A 20,403-nucleotide genomic window follows, 5' to 3' on the forward strand; every position below is an offset into this window, starting at 1 on the left:
ACCGGCCTGCCCCTTGTTCTGAACCCAGGTAGAATATTGTTCCGGTCGGTCCTCCATTGCCGCTCGGCCTCCAGAAACCGAGGCGGCCTGTTGCGCTATCCTCTTGGCTTGGGCCTTCTGTTGTTGCTCCCCCATCTTTGCGGCTCGTGCCTCTAGTTCCTCCGGGGAGAGCGTTACCATGACTTGGCGTCCAGCTTCTTCCATCTTCTCGGCTCGGATTCAGGTGTGTTCCCACAGACGACGCCAATTTGATCCTGTCCGAGCGCTGAGTTGACGGATACTGAGGGTGTGGCGCTCTTAGCTGTCTCCGACTGGTGATGTGGATCTGTAACCAACCTGCAAACATACCGAGCGCAGGACCAGAATTCCAAGCAACCGATTGTTTTCGCGCCCAAAAAAGTAGCTGATGACGACGGCACGTCTCCCGCAGAAGCGACCGGGCCGAGGTGGACGGTGGAGGGCGGCATGGAGGAAGAAGGTCGGATTAAGTGATCAATAAACATAGAAGCGACATGCATGTTGCCCTAATAACTACGGTTCTTCCGCCGTAGGATCATGGGCTGAAATTGGACCGTTAGGAACGGCCCATATCTTTAAACATGGGCTTCTCGCTATATCCGAATCAGCTAGTTGGCCATTCGAAAAATTATAACTTGCAACATTGGCAACTTTTCAGATATGCTGCAAATTTAAGCATGCCCAGTTGCAAAATTTGGCATTCAATCAATATTTGACACGATCAGTTGCCTTAGTGGTTTAGGGTTTAGTAACAATTAATCAGCACTGGTCAAGTCAAAATCCATAGTTTCCGCCAGTTTCTATGGTCCACCTAATTGCACATGCATGCATCGATCTAGATTGAATTGCCTGCCACCTAATCGCACATGCATTCATTTGACTAGACATGCATGCTTATCGAATAGTATGTGCGTCAGATGATGGCTAGGGTACGACACCAAACTTCTCCTTGGAACAGGAACGGAAAGGCTGGAAAGTGCCATTAGCAACTGTTGATGATATCACCCAATTAAGTGAAATATATACCGGATTCTTGTACCTGTTTGGCTCTTCAACGAGTCTGATAATTGTCCAGTTGTAGCAAGATCTACCATCTGTTTTAATTAGTTTGATACGCTGTGGAAATTTGAAGCAACTAGCCATTCTAGTCGGTACAGAAGGAACTAGAAACAAAAGCTACAAACTTGTAGACGAGACGCCACATGACAGCTGCAAGTAGTTATGACCTAAGAGCAAGTGAAGTGAAGAAGAAATGTGAAAGTTGAAAACTTTAAAAAGCCAGATGACAAACTTCGACTTCAATATTGGCGTAGTATTAATGTAACTTCGACAGTATTGGAAAATAATTAACTTACATCACAAATCGTTAACAACATGGATTAGAATGATAGTTTCAATATTTTTGTAGATGACTGGCAGGACAAAATCAACTATTACACATGCACACAGCGCTCGACGCTAGTGAAAATTAAAAACTCGATCCATTAATTGGCCGAGATGCTCGCTGCTGCTTCTATATTATTTGAACTGCAGTTAATTAATCAGTAAAGCTTCATTAGTAGTAGTGCAGTGGTCCCATTGAACTTTTTTGTGTGGTATTAGACGTCGGTTAAGATTTAAGAATATCGTTTCGATCGTAAAGAAAAATATTCATACTGATATGTCTGATTATATAAACTTGAAAATTTTCTTCGAATATCAGAAATCAAACTTCCTGAATCGGTGAATGTTCCCAGGAATGGGGTCCATAAACCACTACGGTCCTCTCCTTTCACAGATGACACATATCTGTCGATTTTACACCATTTCTTAGTCAAGATCAATCTCAGAGACACAAATCCTTTCGAAAAATTAATGAGAACTATATTTTTTAAAAATATATTTATATATAAAAGAAAGGGAAATCACCAACTAAAAACTCGGAAGGAATGGGATCCGCAAACAACTTCTGTCCTCTCCTTTCGCAGATGACACAAGGTTGTCATTTGGCTCCCATTTCTGGGTCAACATCAATGGCAGGTAAATAAATCAAGCTACTTCACCGTCGCATCGAATCAGTCTCGAGCCTTGCACACTCCCATGCACGCACGCCCATCCCCTACGTCTTCAGTCGTATCTGGCGATTACATGCCCCAGCCTTGGCCATGGCTACACTCACAACTTCACTTTCCTTTTCCATCACGACAACATGCATCCAGAAATCGTACCTGAAAGTGACTCTCGATCAGAGCTGCGCCTGCAGTGCTCATGCACGCTCATTGCGACAGATGACGTCACGCCGACTCCGACGCCGACGTTCTCGGCGGCCCGTTGTCCTCCGACGCGGAGGCGTGCATGGCTTCTGCGTAAGCACGTCGCGGCGGTGGCCGGGGCTCCCGGCCGGATGCCGGATACAGCTTGTTCCGTCTCGAACGCGGAATGACGACGGGCGGACGGCCACGATCCGGTCGTCGACGCGGCCGAGGCCTCGTGGGGCCGTTCCCGGACGGGTCGCTTGGGTCCCCTCGAGATCCGCGCGGCCTTCTCGCGCGACAAACTCTGACCTCGCTGGACATATTCAATACGAAGAGCGAGACACATGGTGCAGTGCGACTCCCAATGGATTCTCCTTGTATACCGCCCACTCTCCACGAACACCCGCGTCGGACTCGACGGGCCCCACAGGTCTGCGACGCAGGTGTAGGTTGGGTAAGCGCGGAAGGGCGGAGAGGAATAGGACCACAAACTGCTGTCATGCACACGGTGGATTCCAAAACGTGGGAGCCACGCTGTCTCGGGATCTGGTGAACGGCAGGGAACGAGGACCACTGGAGGAGGCCAATCACAGCCTCGAGCGCATCCTTCTCTTACTGAAGCAACACGTAGGTTCAATTCATTCAGATAACCGCAAGTGAAGGATGGAACTGGAAGAGAAGTCAAGAACGTGGAGAGAGAGAGAGAGAGAGAGAGTAAAGAGAAGAAGGAAACAAATAAAAAGAAATTGGAATATAATAATATGCATAACAAGAAGAGGTGGGGTCCATCCACCGCCTACTTCGTTGTCTTACCGTGGAGATCGCCATCACGCCCATGCATTTCTTCCTCCTCTCCTTCGATCCTTCCTTTGACCTGCTTCACTTCCAACCCTAACCCACCTCATCCTGCAACTCCACCCTTCCCACGCCTCTTCCTGTAGGTCGCTGAACAAACACCTTCGGAGCTGAAACGATGGAGAGGTGCGGGGTGAGCTCCCTTCCATTTTAGCAGCTTTTGTGAGCTATAAAGTGTACTATTATAGTACAGAAATGAGGGAGGAAAGGGGGAGACAAGGCGCCGCCTTCCTTTTTCCTTTTTTAAGCCAATGTTTTCCTCCCACTGGCCTTTGTTTTGATTAATCTCTACACCTCCCTGTTTGCTTCGCCTGCACTGTTCCATTTCTTGGGTTGGATATTACCGGCGGGAGCAAGTCTCAATTTGTTTTATGAGCTAAAGTAATCGAATTTAATTAAGGAGATCAGGAGTGCAAAGCCATGGATCCAATCACACATCACTTTCCTCCTCCCTTCCATGCCCGAGACTTCAATCCTCTGCACCACTTCCAGCAACTTCACCAGCAACAGCAACAGCAGCAGTTGAAAATTGAGGAAGATCATAACAACAGCATCGGCGCAAGCTTCCACCGCGGGAAAAAACGCGAGCTTGATGAGGGGATCAACGATGGGGGTAGTAACAACGACGGCAGTAACAATGGCGGAGGTGACGGCAAGGAACTTGTCCCCACCACCTCCGGCGGAGCAGGTGAAGGTGGCGGCGGCGGCGCCGATAATATGCGCCGTCCCCGCGGACGACCAGCCGGTTCGAAAAACAAGCCGAAGCCGCCGATCATCATCACGCGCGACAGCGCCAACACGCTACGGTCGCACGTGATGGAGGTGGCCGGGGGTTGCGACGTGGTGGAGAGCGTTTCCGCTTTCGCGCGTCGCCGGCAGAGAGGAGTCTGCATCCTGAGCGGTAGCGGGACGGTGGTCAACGTGACGCTGCGGCAGCCAGGGGCCGCGGGGGTTCCGGCGGCGGTGAATCTGCACGGGAGGTTCGAGATCCTGTCGCTGTCGGGGTCGTTCTTGCCGCCGCCGGCGCCACCCGCGGCGAGCGGGTTAGCTATCTACCTGGCGGGCGGGCAGGGACAAGTGGTGGGTGGGACCGTGGTGGGTGCGCTCATAGCGTCGGGGCCGGTGATCATAATGGCGGCATCGTTCGGGAACGCGGCCTACGAGCGGCTGCCGTTGGAAGAGGAGGAAACAGCGCTTCCGGGCAGCGGCGGCGCGATGGGGTCCCCCGTTATGGTAGGACAGTCGCCGCCACAACACCAGCAGTTGCTCGACCCCAACGGCAACCAGCACGTTCTCCTCCACGGCTTGCCTCCGAATCTGCTCAACAACATGCAATTGCCCTCCGACGCCTACGGCTGGGGCTCAGGCAGCGGCGGCGGAGATGTCAGTGGACCTCGTACGACCTACTAATCAAGGGAAGTATATACCTCTCACTCGGTAGCCAAAATAGCTTCTAGCTTTGATCAATTTGTCATAGGACTAAGCCTGCAGAAGGAACGCCGCCGATCGAATTGCCCGTCTGTTCATGCTTAACTTGTTTTCCTTTTGTTCTGTTAATTTCAACTGCTGTTGGCTTTGTTGTTTGCTATGTTCTCGCATGCATAGGATCGGATGGATAACGCTCGATCGTCTCTCCATTCGATCCTAGCTCTCTCCTTTGGAAAATTAAGCCTTGTACAAATTTATCAATTATTAGAGGTTAATTTTCATCATATTTTCGTGGAAATTGTGATTTGCTTCTAATTTTATAAATTCCCCCGCTCTCTCTGTGTGTCGGAAGTGAGAGAGCACAAGCCTGGTGTAAAAGTTTACCTAGAAAATAAAGGCAGGTTCAGCGTGGACAAACGTATCCGTCTTCCGTGCTACTTTTGAGAAGTCTTGTAGCTTGATGTATAGTTTTGCTTTAACTTCTTTAATTTCAATTTGTTGCATTAATCATCCAGTCTTGTAGCATGGTAGTTGTACTTTAAACTCTGTCAATTTGTTGAGTTAATCATGCAAGAATTAAAGGATCATGAATAAATTTAGGTGACAGTTTAGTTTAGGGGTTTAAAAAAAAATGAAGGAATAGATTCATTCTTAAATTTTATATTTGGTTTTTTTTTTGAATTTTGATGAAATGAGATTGAGAATTAAGTTTTGGGTAAAAATATTCTTAGTATTTTTGTTCAATTTTTTTTTCATTTCACTCTCTCTCTATTATTTTTCTCTATTATCATACTTTCACCCTCACGGGCTTAGCTGGAGTGGTTAGTGCATAGAATCTTGCCACTTGAGAGCATGGGTTCGAAACTCGGGGTAATCAGGGCATAATTCCTTGGCCCTTGTGTATCTCTTCCCACTGCGCACTAGCTTCTCCAGTTATCATGATTTACCTTCTTCGTGTTGGTCCTGCAGCGGGCTGGCGAAGGCACTGGGGGCGAGCGAATTGTCTTTTTGTCACTCTTATCATATTTTCTCTCTTCTCATTCTATATCACTCTCTTTTAACATACTTTCTCTTTCCTTATTTTCTATCATCACACATTCTCTATCATTTTCTCTCTATATTCTCTCTCATCATACACTCTCTCTCCTCATTTTCGCTCTCTTCATTCTTTCCTCATTTTTCTAATCATATTTTCTCTCTTCTTAGTCTCTCTTACCATACTCTCTCTCCACATTTTCTCTCATCACATTTTTTCTTTCTTTATTCTCTTCTCTCATACTCTCTCTCCTCATTTTCTCTCATCGCACTTTTCCTCTTTTCATTTTTTACTATCACATATTCTCTCTCATCACATTTTCTCATCATGCTTTCTCTCTCCTCAATATTTCATTTTCCCTCATCGCACTTTCTCTCTGTTCATTTTTTTCTCATCACTCTTTTTCTCTCAGCACACTCTCTCTCATCATACCTTTTCTCTTCTCAATCTCTCCTATCATGCTCTCTCTCATCATTTTCTCTCATTACACATTCTCTCTCATTATTTGTTTCTCTCACATTCAATTTTCTCTCTCATCTAATTTTTTCTTTTATTTTTCTCGAAGGATAAAAAAGAAAATTTCGGTTCATTCAGATTGAAAATATTCAACTAATTAAATATTATTTTTAAGAATGATACTCAAATTCATATCCATTCTCATTTTACAATACTATGATATTTATTTTCATTCTCATTCTCATTTTTAAGAGAGAATCAAACGCCATGTTAGTGTTTTCCCCCGGGAATAGTACAGTGCACAAGATTTCTTAGAGGTTTATTCAATATACAACGTCAATGAAATTAATATGTTTGAATATCTTTTTAAAATTAATGAATAAGAGTATTTACCCCGTTAATCTTACTATTTTATTAAAAATCTCCTCCCTTTACTAACTAACTTTGGTGAAGTCTAAAATAAATTTACGTTAATATCCTTTTTTCTATTCACACTAAAAATAATTCCAAGGTTTATTAGTAATTCCACAAACGAAACAATCAGTGATCTAGAGTTCGAGACTCAGCAGCGACATATTATTATGAATTTTTCTCATCATTAATTTTCTCTAATTGTTTTATATAAAAAAATATAGTTCTCTTTAGTCCCACATCTTAGAATTGACAACACTATGATCAAAGAAGTTTCTATAAATATTTTAGGCCGACAATGTTAAAAAATATACTTTTCTTAGTTTTTTTACTAAGATAAGTATAATATCAAATTAAATTAATTTTTTTCATAGGGAAGTCGTAAGGGTGACACTCGAAAATCCAAACAATTCAGATTTTCAAAATCCAAATAATTCAGATTTTTAAAAGTCAGGTACTTTACCCTAATGACTCTACTTTAGTATTTTAATACTAAAATGCTTTAATTAATATAATTTCATTATAAAAGGTCAATGTGATTTCACGATTACTAGTATTAATAAATAAGGATTGTAATTCAGGAGAAAGTTCATGATAATATTTATGAATAAATTTTTTAAATCAGTTTCATCAATAAAAATTCAATAATATGGTAAATAAAAAAATTAAAATTAACAAACAAACTTTTATTATGAATTTAATAATTAATCAAATAAATTTAAAATTATAAAATTTAATTACATATATTTTAATTAAGAATTCCATAACATCGATATCTAAAAAAACACAGTTCAAGTTTAAACCAAACTTCAAGTTTATAAAAAAAAAAAACAACTTGAGCTTGAAATAATTATTTTAACCGTTTGATTTATTTTAGCTTTTACTCATTTAATTATCTAAAGTTTGAACGTTACATAATTTATCTGGGCTTGACTTAATGAGTTGTTTACCCTTAACAGGCACATTTAATTTGGAATTTCAATTTTTCTATTTCTTTATTTTTATAATTTATGTATGTAAATTAGGATATGGTTTCTACGTATTGAGAGAGAGCGCAATGGAATGAGATGGGATGAGATTAGTAGAATGGGAGGAGCAGTGAAGAGTTAAAAGCTTGCTGTAAATTAAGGAGAGGGGAGGCAGCAACACGTGCATTAATCGTCTCAGGTAGCTGCTTACAAGGCAAATTGATTAGGTAATTTTTGGAATCAATTTTTAACTGATAGAGAATATTTCATCTGTCTTTCTCGTACAAACGATCACTATGGTAGGTTAAAATGATTTTAATAATTTATCTATTTATATTTTATGATGGATCGTCCATTTGACCTGAATGATATATGATCCGATGGTAAGGACGGAGGATCCTTATTGACGGAAGGTCAACGACATGTGGAGGTCAACGGTCAAGGAAGTCAACCCCAAGGTCGTGCCGAACGAACAAAGGTCATGTCGAGCGGACATCCGACCAAGGGTCTCCCGAACCGAACGAAAGACAGCCCGACCAGAGGTTGGGTTTCCGACGCTCAAGTAGAGTCTATGGGTCGATCGGAACGCTCGGCCGAGCCGCATGACAATAAGGCGCAATTCCATCCGAGTACATAGGCAGGACTTCACCGCCCAGCCCAAGGTAGGCGCATTCCCGGAAACCAAGAGCGCTGAGCGACATGTCCGCTTGGCCCGGAAGCAGGTGAAAACGCTAGAAGACAAACAAGACAGCTGGTAGCTTCATCCTCGAGACACCTGCCGCCAACAAACAGCATGGTCGACGGCATGAGCGGACAGAGTATCGTACGGTGGAAGCTTCCACCGTCACACCTGGGATATGTTCGGACGATTGTGGAATGACATCAGACATGCTTTTCTGACACAACCATACTGAGGTATGTTTGGGGAAGCGTGCACGCATCGGGAAGCATGCCCGCGCCTCCCCGGGGTCTTATATAAGGACCCCCAGACTTCGACGAAGATATGCAATCTTGATCACTGTAGTTACAGTAACGTTACTCTACTTCTTCGCTGACTTGAGCGTCGGAGAGTCGTCGCCGGGAAATCCCTCCCGGCTCGGCTTCTTTGCAGGTTCGCCGGAGATCTACACCACTAATCGGAGATAGCGGAGAGTGTCACGCCCCCAGCGTCCGTCGACTCAGCGCTAGGAGAGGATCAATATTATTTCTTTACTTTAATTTATTTAGATCTAGAAAATAAAATAAAATAAAATAAAATAAAATACATATAACAATAAAAAAAATAATGAAAATTACAGACTAAGATTTAGACAAGTTAAATAATCAATAGAAATAAATTTATTTATGCGCACGCGCAATATATACTTTGTTATTCAAATTTTGACGGAGCAGTTTGGTTTTAAATCGATTTTGTCAATTCAGTTTTCATGGTTTTCTTTTCAGTTCGATCTCTCTGCGTACAGATATTACTTCAGCTAAGTTCGAGTTTGAGATGAGATTATGGGAGCCAAAAAATGAGACAATTCAATCATTTATGTTCAATTTACACGTACAATATTTATTCTGATAACATAGCGAGTAGGCTATATATTGATGCGGGAAGGTAGAGAGTGGAGCGTGTGTAAAGGTTATTTTTGTCCGGGTTGAAATGTGACGATCAAAATATTAAATCTAAACTTGTTCAGAAATTAATAGTTGGCGTCGTTTAGAGTTTTTTTTGAATGCTTAGAAGAATTATTGTCCTTTATTCTTATTTTTGTTTATTTTTTGAATTTAAGATTTAGGAGTATTTTTTATGTTTAATAGATTTATGGTTTAAGTCTATTTAAATATTTGTTTAGTTATTTTGTAGATAGGTTTTTATCAATAAGAATTTATGGTTACATTATTATTTTTTAAACATCGAGTTTGGTTGTCTATCTCCTCGTTTTATGTGGAATCAATAAGTTATAAAAGATGACTTCTGGTATTTGTGCGTAAATCAATAAATTCAATAGCTTTTACTACATCAATTGATATCAGAGTTAAACTAATTTTGTGGAATCATGTCACCTAGAAGACAGCTAGCAATGCATAGACAATGTTTTTGATCGTGATATTAAGCAACAGTTTTGATACAAGAGGATCCGAATATTTTATCCTTTTTTGTTAAAATTTCATGAGGATCCAAAGATTTTATCTTTTTTTTGAGATTTATTTTCCTTTTTAGCATTTTAGAATTTTAAGTGTGTTTAGTATTTTGAGTCTATTAAGATTTTTTTCCTTTATGTTAAAAGTTTTTCCTTTTGAATTCTAGGGTTTTAAGTTTATTTAAACTTTTGCTCAGTTATTGTTAGGAAAAAGTTTTTTAGATTAATAATATTTTCTGATAATGTTATTTATTTCCTTATTTCCTAATATTCTTCTGAATTAACAAGTTTTAAAAGATTATTTTTGACATTCGTAGTCAAATCAATGGAATCAATACAGCCAGTATAATAATCGTTATTCTGTCTAACATCATTTGATATCAGAACTCTCTATTGGCAGCAAAAGGTAAAACTGTTACCTCGGGGTGCCTCTAGAGTAGCCCCTCACTATCTAGAAGGGAGGCAAATCATGGGGGTACTTCACCCAACAATAGTAGCGCATGCAAAGAGGGGTTGAGACAACCGGTGGGATATTATGTAACCGCTGGGAATCAACCACGCCTATTGATAACAACACCCTTGCATAAACCAACTACAATAGCCTGTGGGGACAAAATAATATTACGAGGTATCAAAGCGATCTCTAGATGTCATTGATGGTCATCGTAGTCATGATCTTGGTCTTGATACATATGTTCCGACTGAGGAAGCCTCATATTATGATTGTAGCACCCAAGACAAAATATTTGAAGATTTATAGAGATGAGTCACATAATTATCTCAGCATCTAGCGGTGAAATGTCTTAAAGGTCGTAAGTTCTCTTATCCTAATTCTGCTTCCACTTTTGAAAACTTCTATCGCAAGTTAGCAAAAGGTGACTACGCTCGCCCCCAGCATGTCCTAGGGTCAACACAGAGGAGGTAAATCATGGGTGACTACTAGTCCTTGGAATAGTGACTAACGCATGAGGGAGACATTTACCTCTGTTATATTGAGATTCGAACCCTAGACCTCAAGTTGGTAGTATCTCGTGCCCTAGCCATTAGACCATCTCAAGGGGACTTTGAAAAATCCCCAAAACATAAAATTAAAATGGAAAATTCAAGAACTTCGAAAATGAGACTTTAATTTAAATGGGACCAGACTCTGTTAACTTCAGTACTCAAATCAAATAAAGAATAATTGTCAAAAAAAAAAAAAAAAAAGAAGCAAATACTTTGAAATACAGACTATCTATACCCCAACTAAACTTTAGATATAAAGACACTTAACATAATTACAACTGTGTACTAAATCATAGGTTTGACCTGTCTAATTGGTAACCAAATTTTAAAAATTTATTTTTTTATATATAAATTTATTATTTTATAGGCTCAAGAGTTTGCCTACCTAACCTGCAATCTGTAATCTGCTTTGAGTTAGGATGGGTTGGGGATTTCCCATCCTCCCAAGATAATTGGTTGGCCAGTGAATTTGATTGTTGTCAAACTCAGAGGCCAAGCATTAGCATGGTGTGAGCAATTGCGTCAATCACGTGATAAAAAAGGGCAAAACCAAGATTACTGATAGGAAGAAGATGAAAAAGAAGATAAAAATTCACTTTCTTCTGCTCAAGCTTTGTTCAAGAACAATGGGTTCATGGAGGATGCCTCCATCTAGCCATTTCTTTTTGATAAGCAGTACTAACACCTTCTACAAGTACAACTATGCCATTGACCCTTCTAGCCTCTCCTTCATCGGTGACATCGAAATATTTATTGGTGCAATCGACCCAAGTTTGATCGGTACGATCATGGTTTTGATGTGTGTGTCAAAGAGTTTAAGTTAGGCTTTCATATGTGTTTGATATGTGTGTTTGAGTCTTGCAGGACTTGGTGAAACACACATGAGGAGCTTAGTGTAGCTAAGCTTGAGAAGCTCATCCTACGGCTCAAATCCTTGAGGGATGGTGTGGAAGACATCCGAGGGACCGTCGGACGAGGAGTAATGGAGTGGAGCCGAGGGAAGTAGACTTCAAGGCAACGAGAATGATGGCACGGAAAGGAGTCGCGGGCTCGGGTGCATCTGGGGGATGAAGGTCGAGGAAGAGGACTTCAAGGGCGACTCCGGAGAGGATGAGTGTGAGTGTGTAATCAGGTGCAGTCGACTGCACCAGTTGACTGCTAGTTTTAGCAATCGACTGACAGCGAACAGAAGTATTCTGTTCGTTCAGCCAGCAGCGACCAGTCGACTGGTAAGTGACCGTTGGCTGACCATTGGTACTGCGAAGTAGCCGTTGGCTACCTACAACAGTAGCACCAGTCGACTGATGCCGAGATGAGTTGATATGTTGATCAACTCTCTCCTCTTATTTAAGGAAAGCTTTGGGGCATGAGGGAGGTTACTAATTATTTGTTGAATCACTCCTTGTCATTGTCCAAAGCTTCCAAGCCATACTCTCTTCCTCCTAAACCTAAGTTCATCTTGTAAGAGGAAGAGAGCCTTTGTGAGAAGTTGTACTCCATCGAGAAGGAGTAAACTCTAGCCGGAGATTGCCGGGAATTGATCCACCGAAGGAACAAGGGTTCGTCCACCTCAAGGACACGCTGTGGAGTAGGAGCAAGCAATCTCTGAACCACGTAAAGGAATTGTATTAGCGTTTGTATTCTTACTTTGCTTTTATTGTTTTAGTTTTAGTATATTCCGCTTGCACACTAACGTTTTGTAGAGAAGAAACTTAATTGGGGTGACCTAGCTATCTAACCCCCCTTCAAGCCGGCCACCGATTACTAATAATATTTACTAAGAATCATGCCCTTTTTGTCTACAACATGCACCAACAAGAGCAGAAGTGGCGCCACATCCAGATGAAAACTTCCAACAGTGTGGAAGAAGCTGAGCCTTCGGTTGCTAACACAAAGGTTCAGAATCCAACGATTGATGAATGGCTCCTCAAGAATAAGGTCAGCCCTTGGTGCGACCAGATGGATGATCTTGTTTGAAAATCATAGAGACAGAAAGCTAGGAATGTGGTTACTGTATTGACTGGATGTAGACTCAATATGATTCTATCTGAAAATCGTGGAGACGAAAAGCTGGGGATGTGGCTACTGTTGGTGCAATGGGACCGGCAAGAGGGGGGTGAATTGCCTGCACAATAAAAGAGTATACCCTCCTCAAAACTTTCAACTCAAAAATGTAACAGTAATAAAGTAAACTAAAAGAAAAAGACTCAGCAATTTACTTGGTTACAACCAAGAAGGCTGTTAATCCAAGGCAGTAGAAAAAGCTCTGAAAGATCTCCTTCTCTGAAGGCGGAGAAGCCTTTTACACACTAAAAGCTTAGAACTATTGCGATAAATGAATACAGAGTTGAATACTTGATTGATATCTCATTCCTAGGTTCAGGGGTCCTTTTAAAGCCCTTGGAAAGTCTATCGCGTAGGTCGAAGGCATCTCCAACTGAGGTCCAAGGCGCCTTAGCTCGGGTGAATGGATAGAACTCTATCCGGTCGACAATAGTCGTTTTGACCAGGGCTGAGGTGCCTCAAACAAGCATGAAGGCGCCTCCAAGGTGGAGGCGCCTCCAATTCTTGATGAAGGCGCCTCCAAGGTAGAGGCACCTCCAATACTCGATGAGGGTGACTTGAGCTTCATTTCCAGCTTGCTTTCTCCTTTATTTTGACTTCCGAAGCTTCACGTGTTTGGGTGATTCCGGCCAACCGAAATAGGGCTCACCCGAACCCAATTCTCGGCCTTCTTCTCGAGCAGTCTTCCATCCCGGTTTTACGTCCCTTGAACGTCGCACACGTTCTTCTCGTCCACCGGTGTACTCTTCCGCAGCTCTCTCATCATTCAGACGCACCGAGCCCGTCGACTCCCTTCCCGTGTCGTCCTTCTCGCTAGCTGTGTCTTCCACTCGACTTCCTGCGCTCCTAAGCTCCTGCACACTTAGACACAGGGATCAAATAACAAACATGATCTAACCTAACTTGGTTGATCACATCAAAACAATCACGGGGTCCAACAACTACTGCGTTGACTGTATGTAAACCACACTCCGATCTACAAGCACAAGAAACATCAGTGCCATACCAAGAAAGAGATCTCTGGTGTTGGCCCTCCGACGCTCAAGGCAGTCACCGGCGTGAAGAAGAAGATGGAACAATAGTAGCACAAGCGTAAAAAACATGAATAATGCGTACCTTTGTTGGTGTACGAACCTCCTTTATATAATGCTCTGGTGGGTGATGTGCGTACTTTTTGAGGCATGGGCACATTCTCCCATTGGTTGTGGATATGTTCTCCAATTGGTCTTGTACACGTTGTCACGGACATGTTCTCCAATTGGTCATGGGCGCGTCCTCTGATTTGTTCGTCGTATGATCCGCCTATAGACCATGCCACGTGTCAGCGACGTCATCTTCCTAAAGTATATCCAAATAGACGTCAGTATTCCCACCAATCGGCCGAGATGGATAACCACTCGATTGAGTACTCCTCTGCTCGGTCGAGTATTCCTCTGCTCGATCGAGTACTCCTCTGCTCGGCTGCTCTATTTTTCCACGACGAGTCTAGATAGTATGCTTTTGCCCGACCGAAATAGCAATCCGGTCATCTACATGAGTCCTTTGCCGGTCGGCCGACTCATGCCCGGTCGGCCCTTAATGAAGGGCTTCGCTCGGCTACCTTTTAGTGGGCCCTGTTGGTCCTCTGGCGTTGACCAAACTTTGACCTCTACTTTAGCTGGTATCTTCCTCCTTTGACCCGCACTTGGTGGACTCCTTTATCATCACATCACAAGCTTTCCCCTCAAGTCTAGTCAAACAAAGTGTGAAGTCTGACTAACTGGACAAATAGTGTATCGGGTGACCTCCTTCGATCGGACACTATCCATGGCCTGGTGACTGGTCAGAGGATCAACCATCCATTCCTTTATTGGGGATGTGTAGCTTCCGCTCGGATGATACCTCATAAGTTTGGTGTTGGATCGGTCATTCAGCTATACTATAATCGAATATCTATGACGATCAGGATGGTTGATGCCAATACTTAGCGAATTTTTCCATTTCTCTAGACTTTTTTGGCTGGGTGCCCAACGTTAAGGGCTGACATCATCTCAATTTCTAAAAGACCGTGCAAATCTCTGATCATTATGACCGAGCACGCCGCCATGCTTTTAATTAAGCCTCATTAATGCCCCGTTATAACCTGTCGACACGTGTCCCACTTTCTGCCGCCGCAAACTCGATATGATAGGCGGGCAACTGCTAGTGATGTGACAAGCATCTTTTCAAATTCTACGACCGAATTTTCTCCTAATTTTTCACAACCCTTGATCGAATGGCTTAGGGTGATTGGATGTGAGGTTTATAAACATTACTTCGCTTTGTCATCTTCTTCATTCCCTACGTTTTCATCTTCGAGTGGCGTCTACAACGTTTCTTATCCTCTTCTTCTTCGACAACCATTCTTAGTAAGCTCCTTCTTATTTTCCTTCATCGAATTTTTTCGTTGATTCTTCCCAATTTCCTCGCTTTCGATGGCTAGTTTCTCATAGCCTCCAGTGCCCATCCTTAGACTCTGGTATACTTCCACCGAGTCTAGGTTTGACGGGGATAACATAGAAAAGCTGAAATCCACATACAAATTTCCCTCTTCTTATCAAATTATCTTTAAGGACTAGTTTAGTGCAGGCCTTTGGTTTCCTGTTCATCATTTTTTTCCGCCGTCTATAAATATTTTCATATTTCCCTACACCAATTAGTGTTGAATTCTTTTATGTTGTTGTGTGGGGTGGCAATTCTCTTCTGCCTGCACGACCTTCCCTTGACACCTCGTCTCTTTCATTACTTCTACTACCTAAATTATCTAAGTCGGGTACCTTCTTGTTCCAAGATCGAGTGGGCTCAATCTTCTTTGACAAAATGTTGTCCTCCAATAAGCATTGGAGGGAGCATTATTTCTTTGTTCATTTTCCTGAGCGGCCCGACTTCCCGATCGGGTGGCAGATGGAAGTGATGATGGCTCCGTTGCTTAAAGGATATAGAAGTTGATCGGACTATCTCCAAGCAGCATCCAGTTTAGCCGGTAGAAGTATCACATTCACAAGCTGCTATTAGAGGGCATCCTGTATGTGTTCGACCTGAGCCCGATCCAAACACGCCTACTGTCCAGCATAGGTATGCTCTTTCTTCTCCTCATCTTTGAATCTAGTTGATTTTTCCTCCCTTTTTTGCAGCTCGCATTATGTTGAGGGCACGCCTGGCTGGCAAGAGCAGGCTCATGGACACGGAGATCAACGCAGTGGTTATGGCCGAGTTGGAGTGCCTTGGCTTGCAGCCAGTCACCCGTTCTGAAGACCTGTTCGGCGAGGCAGGCGAGACTCCTGCGCCAGCCAGCGAGGCAGGAGGTAGTCAAACAGCGGTTAGTAGAGTTGGGGCTGCTTCAGGAGACCTCCATCCTGAAAGGCCCTCGATGTTGCTGATCATGGTGGTTTTGGAGTCGGCCACCTCCAGGGAACCCTTGTCATGCTGCAAGAGGCATCGCGGAGAGGCCTCCTCCCGCTCCGCCACATCCGCCCTGCAAACCCCAACCCGAGCTAGTTCACCCCTTTCCTCCGAGCGAGGTGAAACATCCACACCTATTCCACCCGAGCAAGGAGCAGGAGCCCTCCACCATTCATTATCATTCGACCGAACGCCTTCTCTATCCGGTCTATCATCTGGGACCATCTATGCGCCGTCTGTCACCTTCATGCCACCATCAGCTTCACTGACAGCCCAAGTGTCCATCATTTGCTTGTCCCTTGCGTCAAAGTTTAAAGGGAGAGCGACTTCTGATCCCTCTAGTCCGAGTGGCCAGAGGTAGATAACGACCATCATCCACCTGCCCACCAATAAATGGCGTAGTTTGGGCAACACCATGTCCCACACTCCCAAGCACCAAATTTGGATTCAAGGGCCGCTAGTACAAATATGGGTCGATGCTAGAGCCCGTGTGGTGGTCATCTCTCCGAGGGAGCTCGTGAACAGTCATACCCAGATGTCCATTAGGGTATGTAGACTACCTTTATATTCATCTATTTTTAGCCTGCTCGGCCCTTATAATCTCCTCGCCCTTCCAGTACTGGGTCGAGAGCCTGGCCATGTTCTAGAGCCTGGCATTTTTGGAGTACGAAGTCCAGCAGCTTCACGCCTCGAGCAGCGTATCCGAAGCCTCCCATGCTCAACTTGAATAGTTGACGACCCAAGCAGCTAAGCTAAAAGCCAATCTACAGCGAAGCTCCGATCTGCTCGAGGAGGAAAGGATCAAGAACACTGATCAGGGTTCGCAACTGGTGAGGCTCAATAAACTGTTGGATCGAGACCACGCTAGAGGGGGGGTGAATAGCGTTCGTGGCTATTTCTTTCGATTCGTAAAACAAATGAGTAAAAGCGCAGCGGAATAAAGAAATAACAAACACAGAGAGACAAGGAGATTTACTTCGTTCGGAGCCTAAGGCGACTCCTACTCGAAGGCCCGCGATCCTTGATCGCTTTCCGTGGGCAACAACTATAAGCACGATAAAAATATTACAGGCTAATTACAATTCAAGGCAGTAAACAGATTATACCGACAATAAAAACTAAATCTGAAGCTCCGGGTTGTCAGGATGTCGTTGCAGCACTTTCTGGATCGAATCGTTAGCAGTTTGTCGCAGAGAGATTGCTTAAAAGATTGTTGTGAAGATTGATGTTGAAGCTGCACCTCGACCCTTCTTTTATATGAAGTTCCGGGCGCCTGGATCCCTTCCGGGCGCCTGGAGTGTGACGTGGCCAACCAACCAGGATGCTCCACGTGGCGAAGTCGCGGCAGGGATAAAGTTTGGTCCCGGCGCCGGACTATTCCGGCGCCGGATCCATCTCGCGCCCGACAATTTTTCCAGCAGTTCCTCACCGCAAACAAAGGTTAGTCCGAGCAAAATCCCTGCAAGACAGTGTTAGAATAAGATAAGACATTGTAAAGAAGAATTGACGGTCTTTGGTCTGTCCGAATCTGACTTTCAAATTTCCAGGAAACCTCAGTCGAACCGACGTTACTGTTCCCTCTACGGGAATGCATCCTCACCTACTCCACTCGAGAGTTTACCTGTTGTCAATCTCCTCATTTGGACTTTTGCTTAGCACTCGACGCTTCCGAACTTCCTGCTGGACATCCGCTTCCCGGCTAGTCCAGTCTTTCACCTGGTTCGCGACACCAAGACTTTCCACCTAGGGTTACCACCCCCTAGGATTTTTTCCTGAAGCCATCGACCTGCCAAGACTTTCCGTATAGGGTTACCACCCCCTATGACCTAGGGTTACCACCCCCTAGGGTTTTCCACCTGCCTAACCGCAGTTAGGACTTTCCTGAAATACACATTCAAACATGTTAGATCACACACTAACTTAACTTTGAATCCTTTGCCATTATCAAAACTAAGGTTCGATCGTCGGATGCTTCTGCACCAACAATCTCCCCCTTTTTGATAATGGCAACCGAAATTCAATGTTAAGTAAAAATTATGCAGTTATATATAAGCACAAGAAGCGTGATATAAAAAATAAGCATAAACATAGCTCCCCCTTAATACAGGCTCCCTCTAAAATATTTTCTTTGAATTTCTATTTTATTTCTTTCTTTGAATTTCTCTACTCTCCCCCTTTGCCATATATCAAAAATGAGCTAGTTTTGAAAAACCTAATTTTTCAAGACAGAATTTTAGTAGAAAATCTTTTAACTTAGGCAAGGAGTGAGGTAATATAGCAATATTTTTCAAAATTTTCAACCTCAGAAATTTAACAAAGTTTTCAACTTCAGAAATAAAAAAAAAATTAACTTCAAAAATATTCAACTTCAAAAAACTTTGCTTCATAAATTTTCAAACAAAATTTTCAGCTTTAAAGAATTTCAAGTAGAATTTTCAAAAAAAAATTCTTGAAAGAAAATATTCAGGTTTTTAAAGAAAATTTCCAAAGGAAACAAAATTTTTTTTCAAAGCTTTAAATAATTTTCAAAAACTTGACGAATTTTTGAAGAGGTTTCAGCTTAAATAACTATTTAAGAAAACAATTCAGACTAGAAAATTTGGAGACAGGTTTTGAAAGGACTGCTTTGACATGTGTTTCAAAATTCTTAAGGCAAAGGAGAAGTGATAACCTTTCTTGTTGATAGAATGTCATTTTGTTTTAGTAAGGTATCAGAGCCCTATAGTCCCAGCATGAGTAAAGATTTATTTTGATCAGGTATCAGATCCCTTAAGTACAGACATGCTAAAACTTATTATTTCCTTCACCAATTGTCTAACCGTTTAGCTACTTGCTGTTTGCCTAGAGGGCAACAGTGTTCACTTGGTTAGTCAAGTCCAGTCAATTGATCTAGTTAGGTTGTACTAAGGCTGGAAGACTTGATTTGATTACTGTTAATCATGTATTTAACGCCCAGACTCATATTGATGCACAGAAATAAGCATTCTTGAGTCCAGGCTGTACTCTATGCATCTCACACCGTTCTATGTTTGACAAACACAATCAAGGTAAACCTAGGTGTTTGTGAGATGCTCTGGCTGAGTCCTGGGGGAACATGATTTCTAGGATGAAATCCTAGACTAAATCCAACTTTCGAAAGTCTAGAAAAGTGGGGATTTTGGAAAATCAGTTTTGCCTAGAAGTTATAAAAAAAATAAGTAAGAATATAAAGTTATAGTATCTATTCTACCCAACACATACCTATTTGTCTTCTAAGTGAGCTGAACTCAAGTTCGAGTTTTGTGAAAATGTCAGCTAGGTTTGATTTTGACTCAACATAGTTGAGTATAATATCACCCTTAGCTACATGATCCCTTACAAAGTGATGCTTCACCTCTATATGTTTAGTCCTTGAGTGATGAATTGGGTTTTTTGTTAGATTTATTGAACTTATATTATCAATTGAAAATTTTGTTTTATTATATTCTAGTTGATAGTCTTTAAGAGTGTGCATCATCCATAGCAATTGAGATGCGCATTCACCTAAGGCTATATATTCAGCTTCAGTGGTAGATAAAGCAACACAATGTTGCTTTCTACTTGACCAACTTACAAGACATTGCCCTAGAAATTGACAACTTCCACTTGTGCTTTTTCTATCTAACTTGCATCCAGCGTAATCTGAGTCAGAATAGCCAAGAAGGTCAAGGGTGCAAGTTCTAGGGTACCAGAGTCCTATATTTAGAGTACCTTTAATGTACCTAAGTATTCTTTTAACATAGGTTAAGTGTGACTCTTTTGCACAGGATTGGTATCTTGCGCACATACCTACAGCAAACAATATATCAGGTCGGCTTGCAGTTAGGTATAGTAAACTACCTATTACACTTCTATAATATTTTGGGTCTACTGGTTTTCCTACTGGGTCAGAGTCAATGTTGATGTTGGTTGCCATTGGAGTATTTATTATTTTTGAATTTTTCATGCAGAATTTTTTAATTAATTCCTTAGCATATTTAGTTTGATAAATGTAAATTCCATCTTTAGTTTGTTTTATTTGTAAGCCTAAGAAAAAATTAAGTTCACCAACCATACTCATTTCAAATTCATTTTCCATTAATCTAACAAATTCTTTTAGAAATTTAGAGTTAGTGGATCCAAAAATTATATCATCAACATAGATTTGGGCTATGAAGATGTCTTTTTCTACAGTTTTTACAAATAGAGTTGGATCTATTTGACCTTGGTTGAAGCCTTTGGATATTAAGTGATTGGATAACCGTTCATACCATGCCCTAGGGGCTTGTTTAAGTCCATACAAGGCCTTTTTTAACTTAAATACATGATTAGGATTGTTTAAGTCTTCAAATCCTGGGGGTTGGCTTACATAGACCTCTTCT

General features: G+C 42.3%; 2 protein-coding genes across 2 annotated transcripts; one reads left to right on the forward strand and one right to left on the reverse strand.

The window, feature by feature from the left end:
* Positions 1–1,769: 1,769 nt before the first annotated feature.
* LOC121969567 lies at positions 1,770–4,180 on the reverse strand. Its single transcript, XM_042519732.1, has 2 exons — positions 3,066–4,180; positions 1,770–2,867 (listed from the first exon to the last, which is right to left on the reverse strand). The coding sequence occupies exons 1-2, from the start codon at positions 3,091–3,093 to the stop codon at positions 2,197–2,199; spliced, it is 699 nt and encodes a 232-aa protein (XP_042375666.1). The 5' UTR covers positions 3,094–4,180; the 3' UTR covers positions 1,770–2,196.
* LOC121969566 (AT-hook motif nuclear-localized protein 22-like) lies at positions 3,084–4,822 on the forward strand. Its single transcript, XM_042519731.1, has one exon. It carries the CDS (start codon positions 3,528–3,530, stop codon positions 4,515–4,517), a length of 990 nt encoding a protein of 329 aa, XP_042375665.1. The 5' UTR covers positions 3,084–3,527; the 3' UTR covers positions 4,518–4,822.
* Positions 4,823–20,403: the final 15,581 nt, after the last annotated feature.

Source organism: Zingiber officinale, chromosome 4A (assembly GCF_018446385.1).
Source record: "Zingiber officinale cultivar Zhangliang chromosome 4A, Zo_v1.1, whole genome shotgun sequence".
In the NCBI taxonomy this organism is placed as follows: domain Eukaryota; kingdom Viridiplantae; phylum Streptophyta; class Magnoliopsida; order Zingiberales; family Zingiberaceae; genus Zingiber; species Zingiber officinale.

Coding starts and splice junctions, on each gene's coding strand:
- LOC121969567 (XM_042519732.1), bottom strand. CDS start 3,093: ATGCATGGGCGTGATGGCGATCTCCACG. Junction 2,868..3,065: donor GCGTGATGGCGATCTCCACG/GTAAGACAACGA, acceptor GTGTTGCTTCAG/TAAGAGAAGGATGCGCTCGA.
- LOC121969566 (XM_042519731.1), top strand. CDS start 3,528: ATGGATCCAATCACACATCACTTTCCTCCTCCCTTCCATGCCCGAGAC.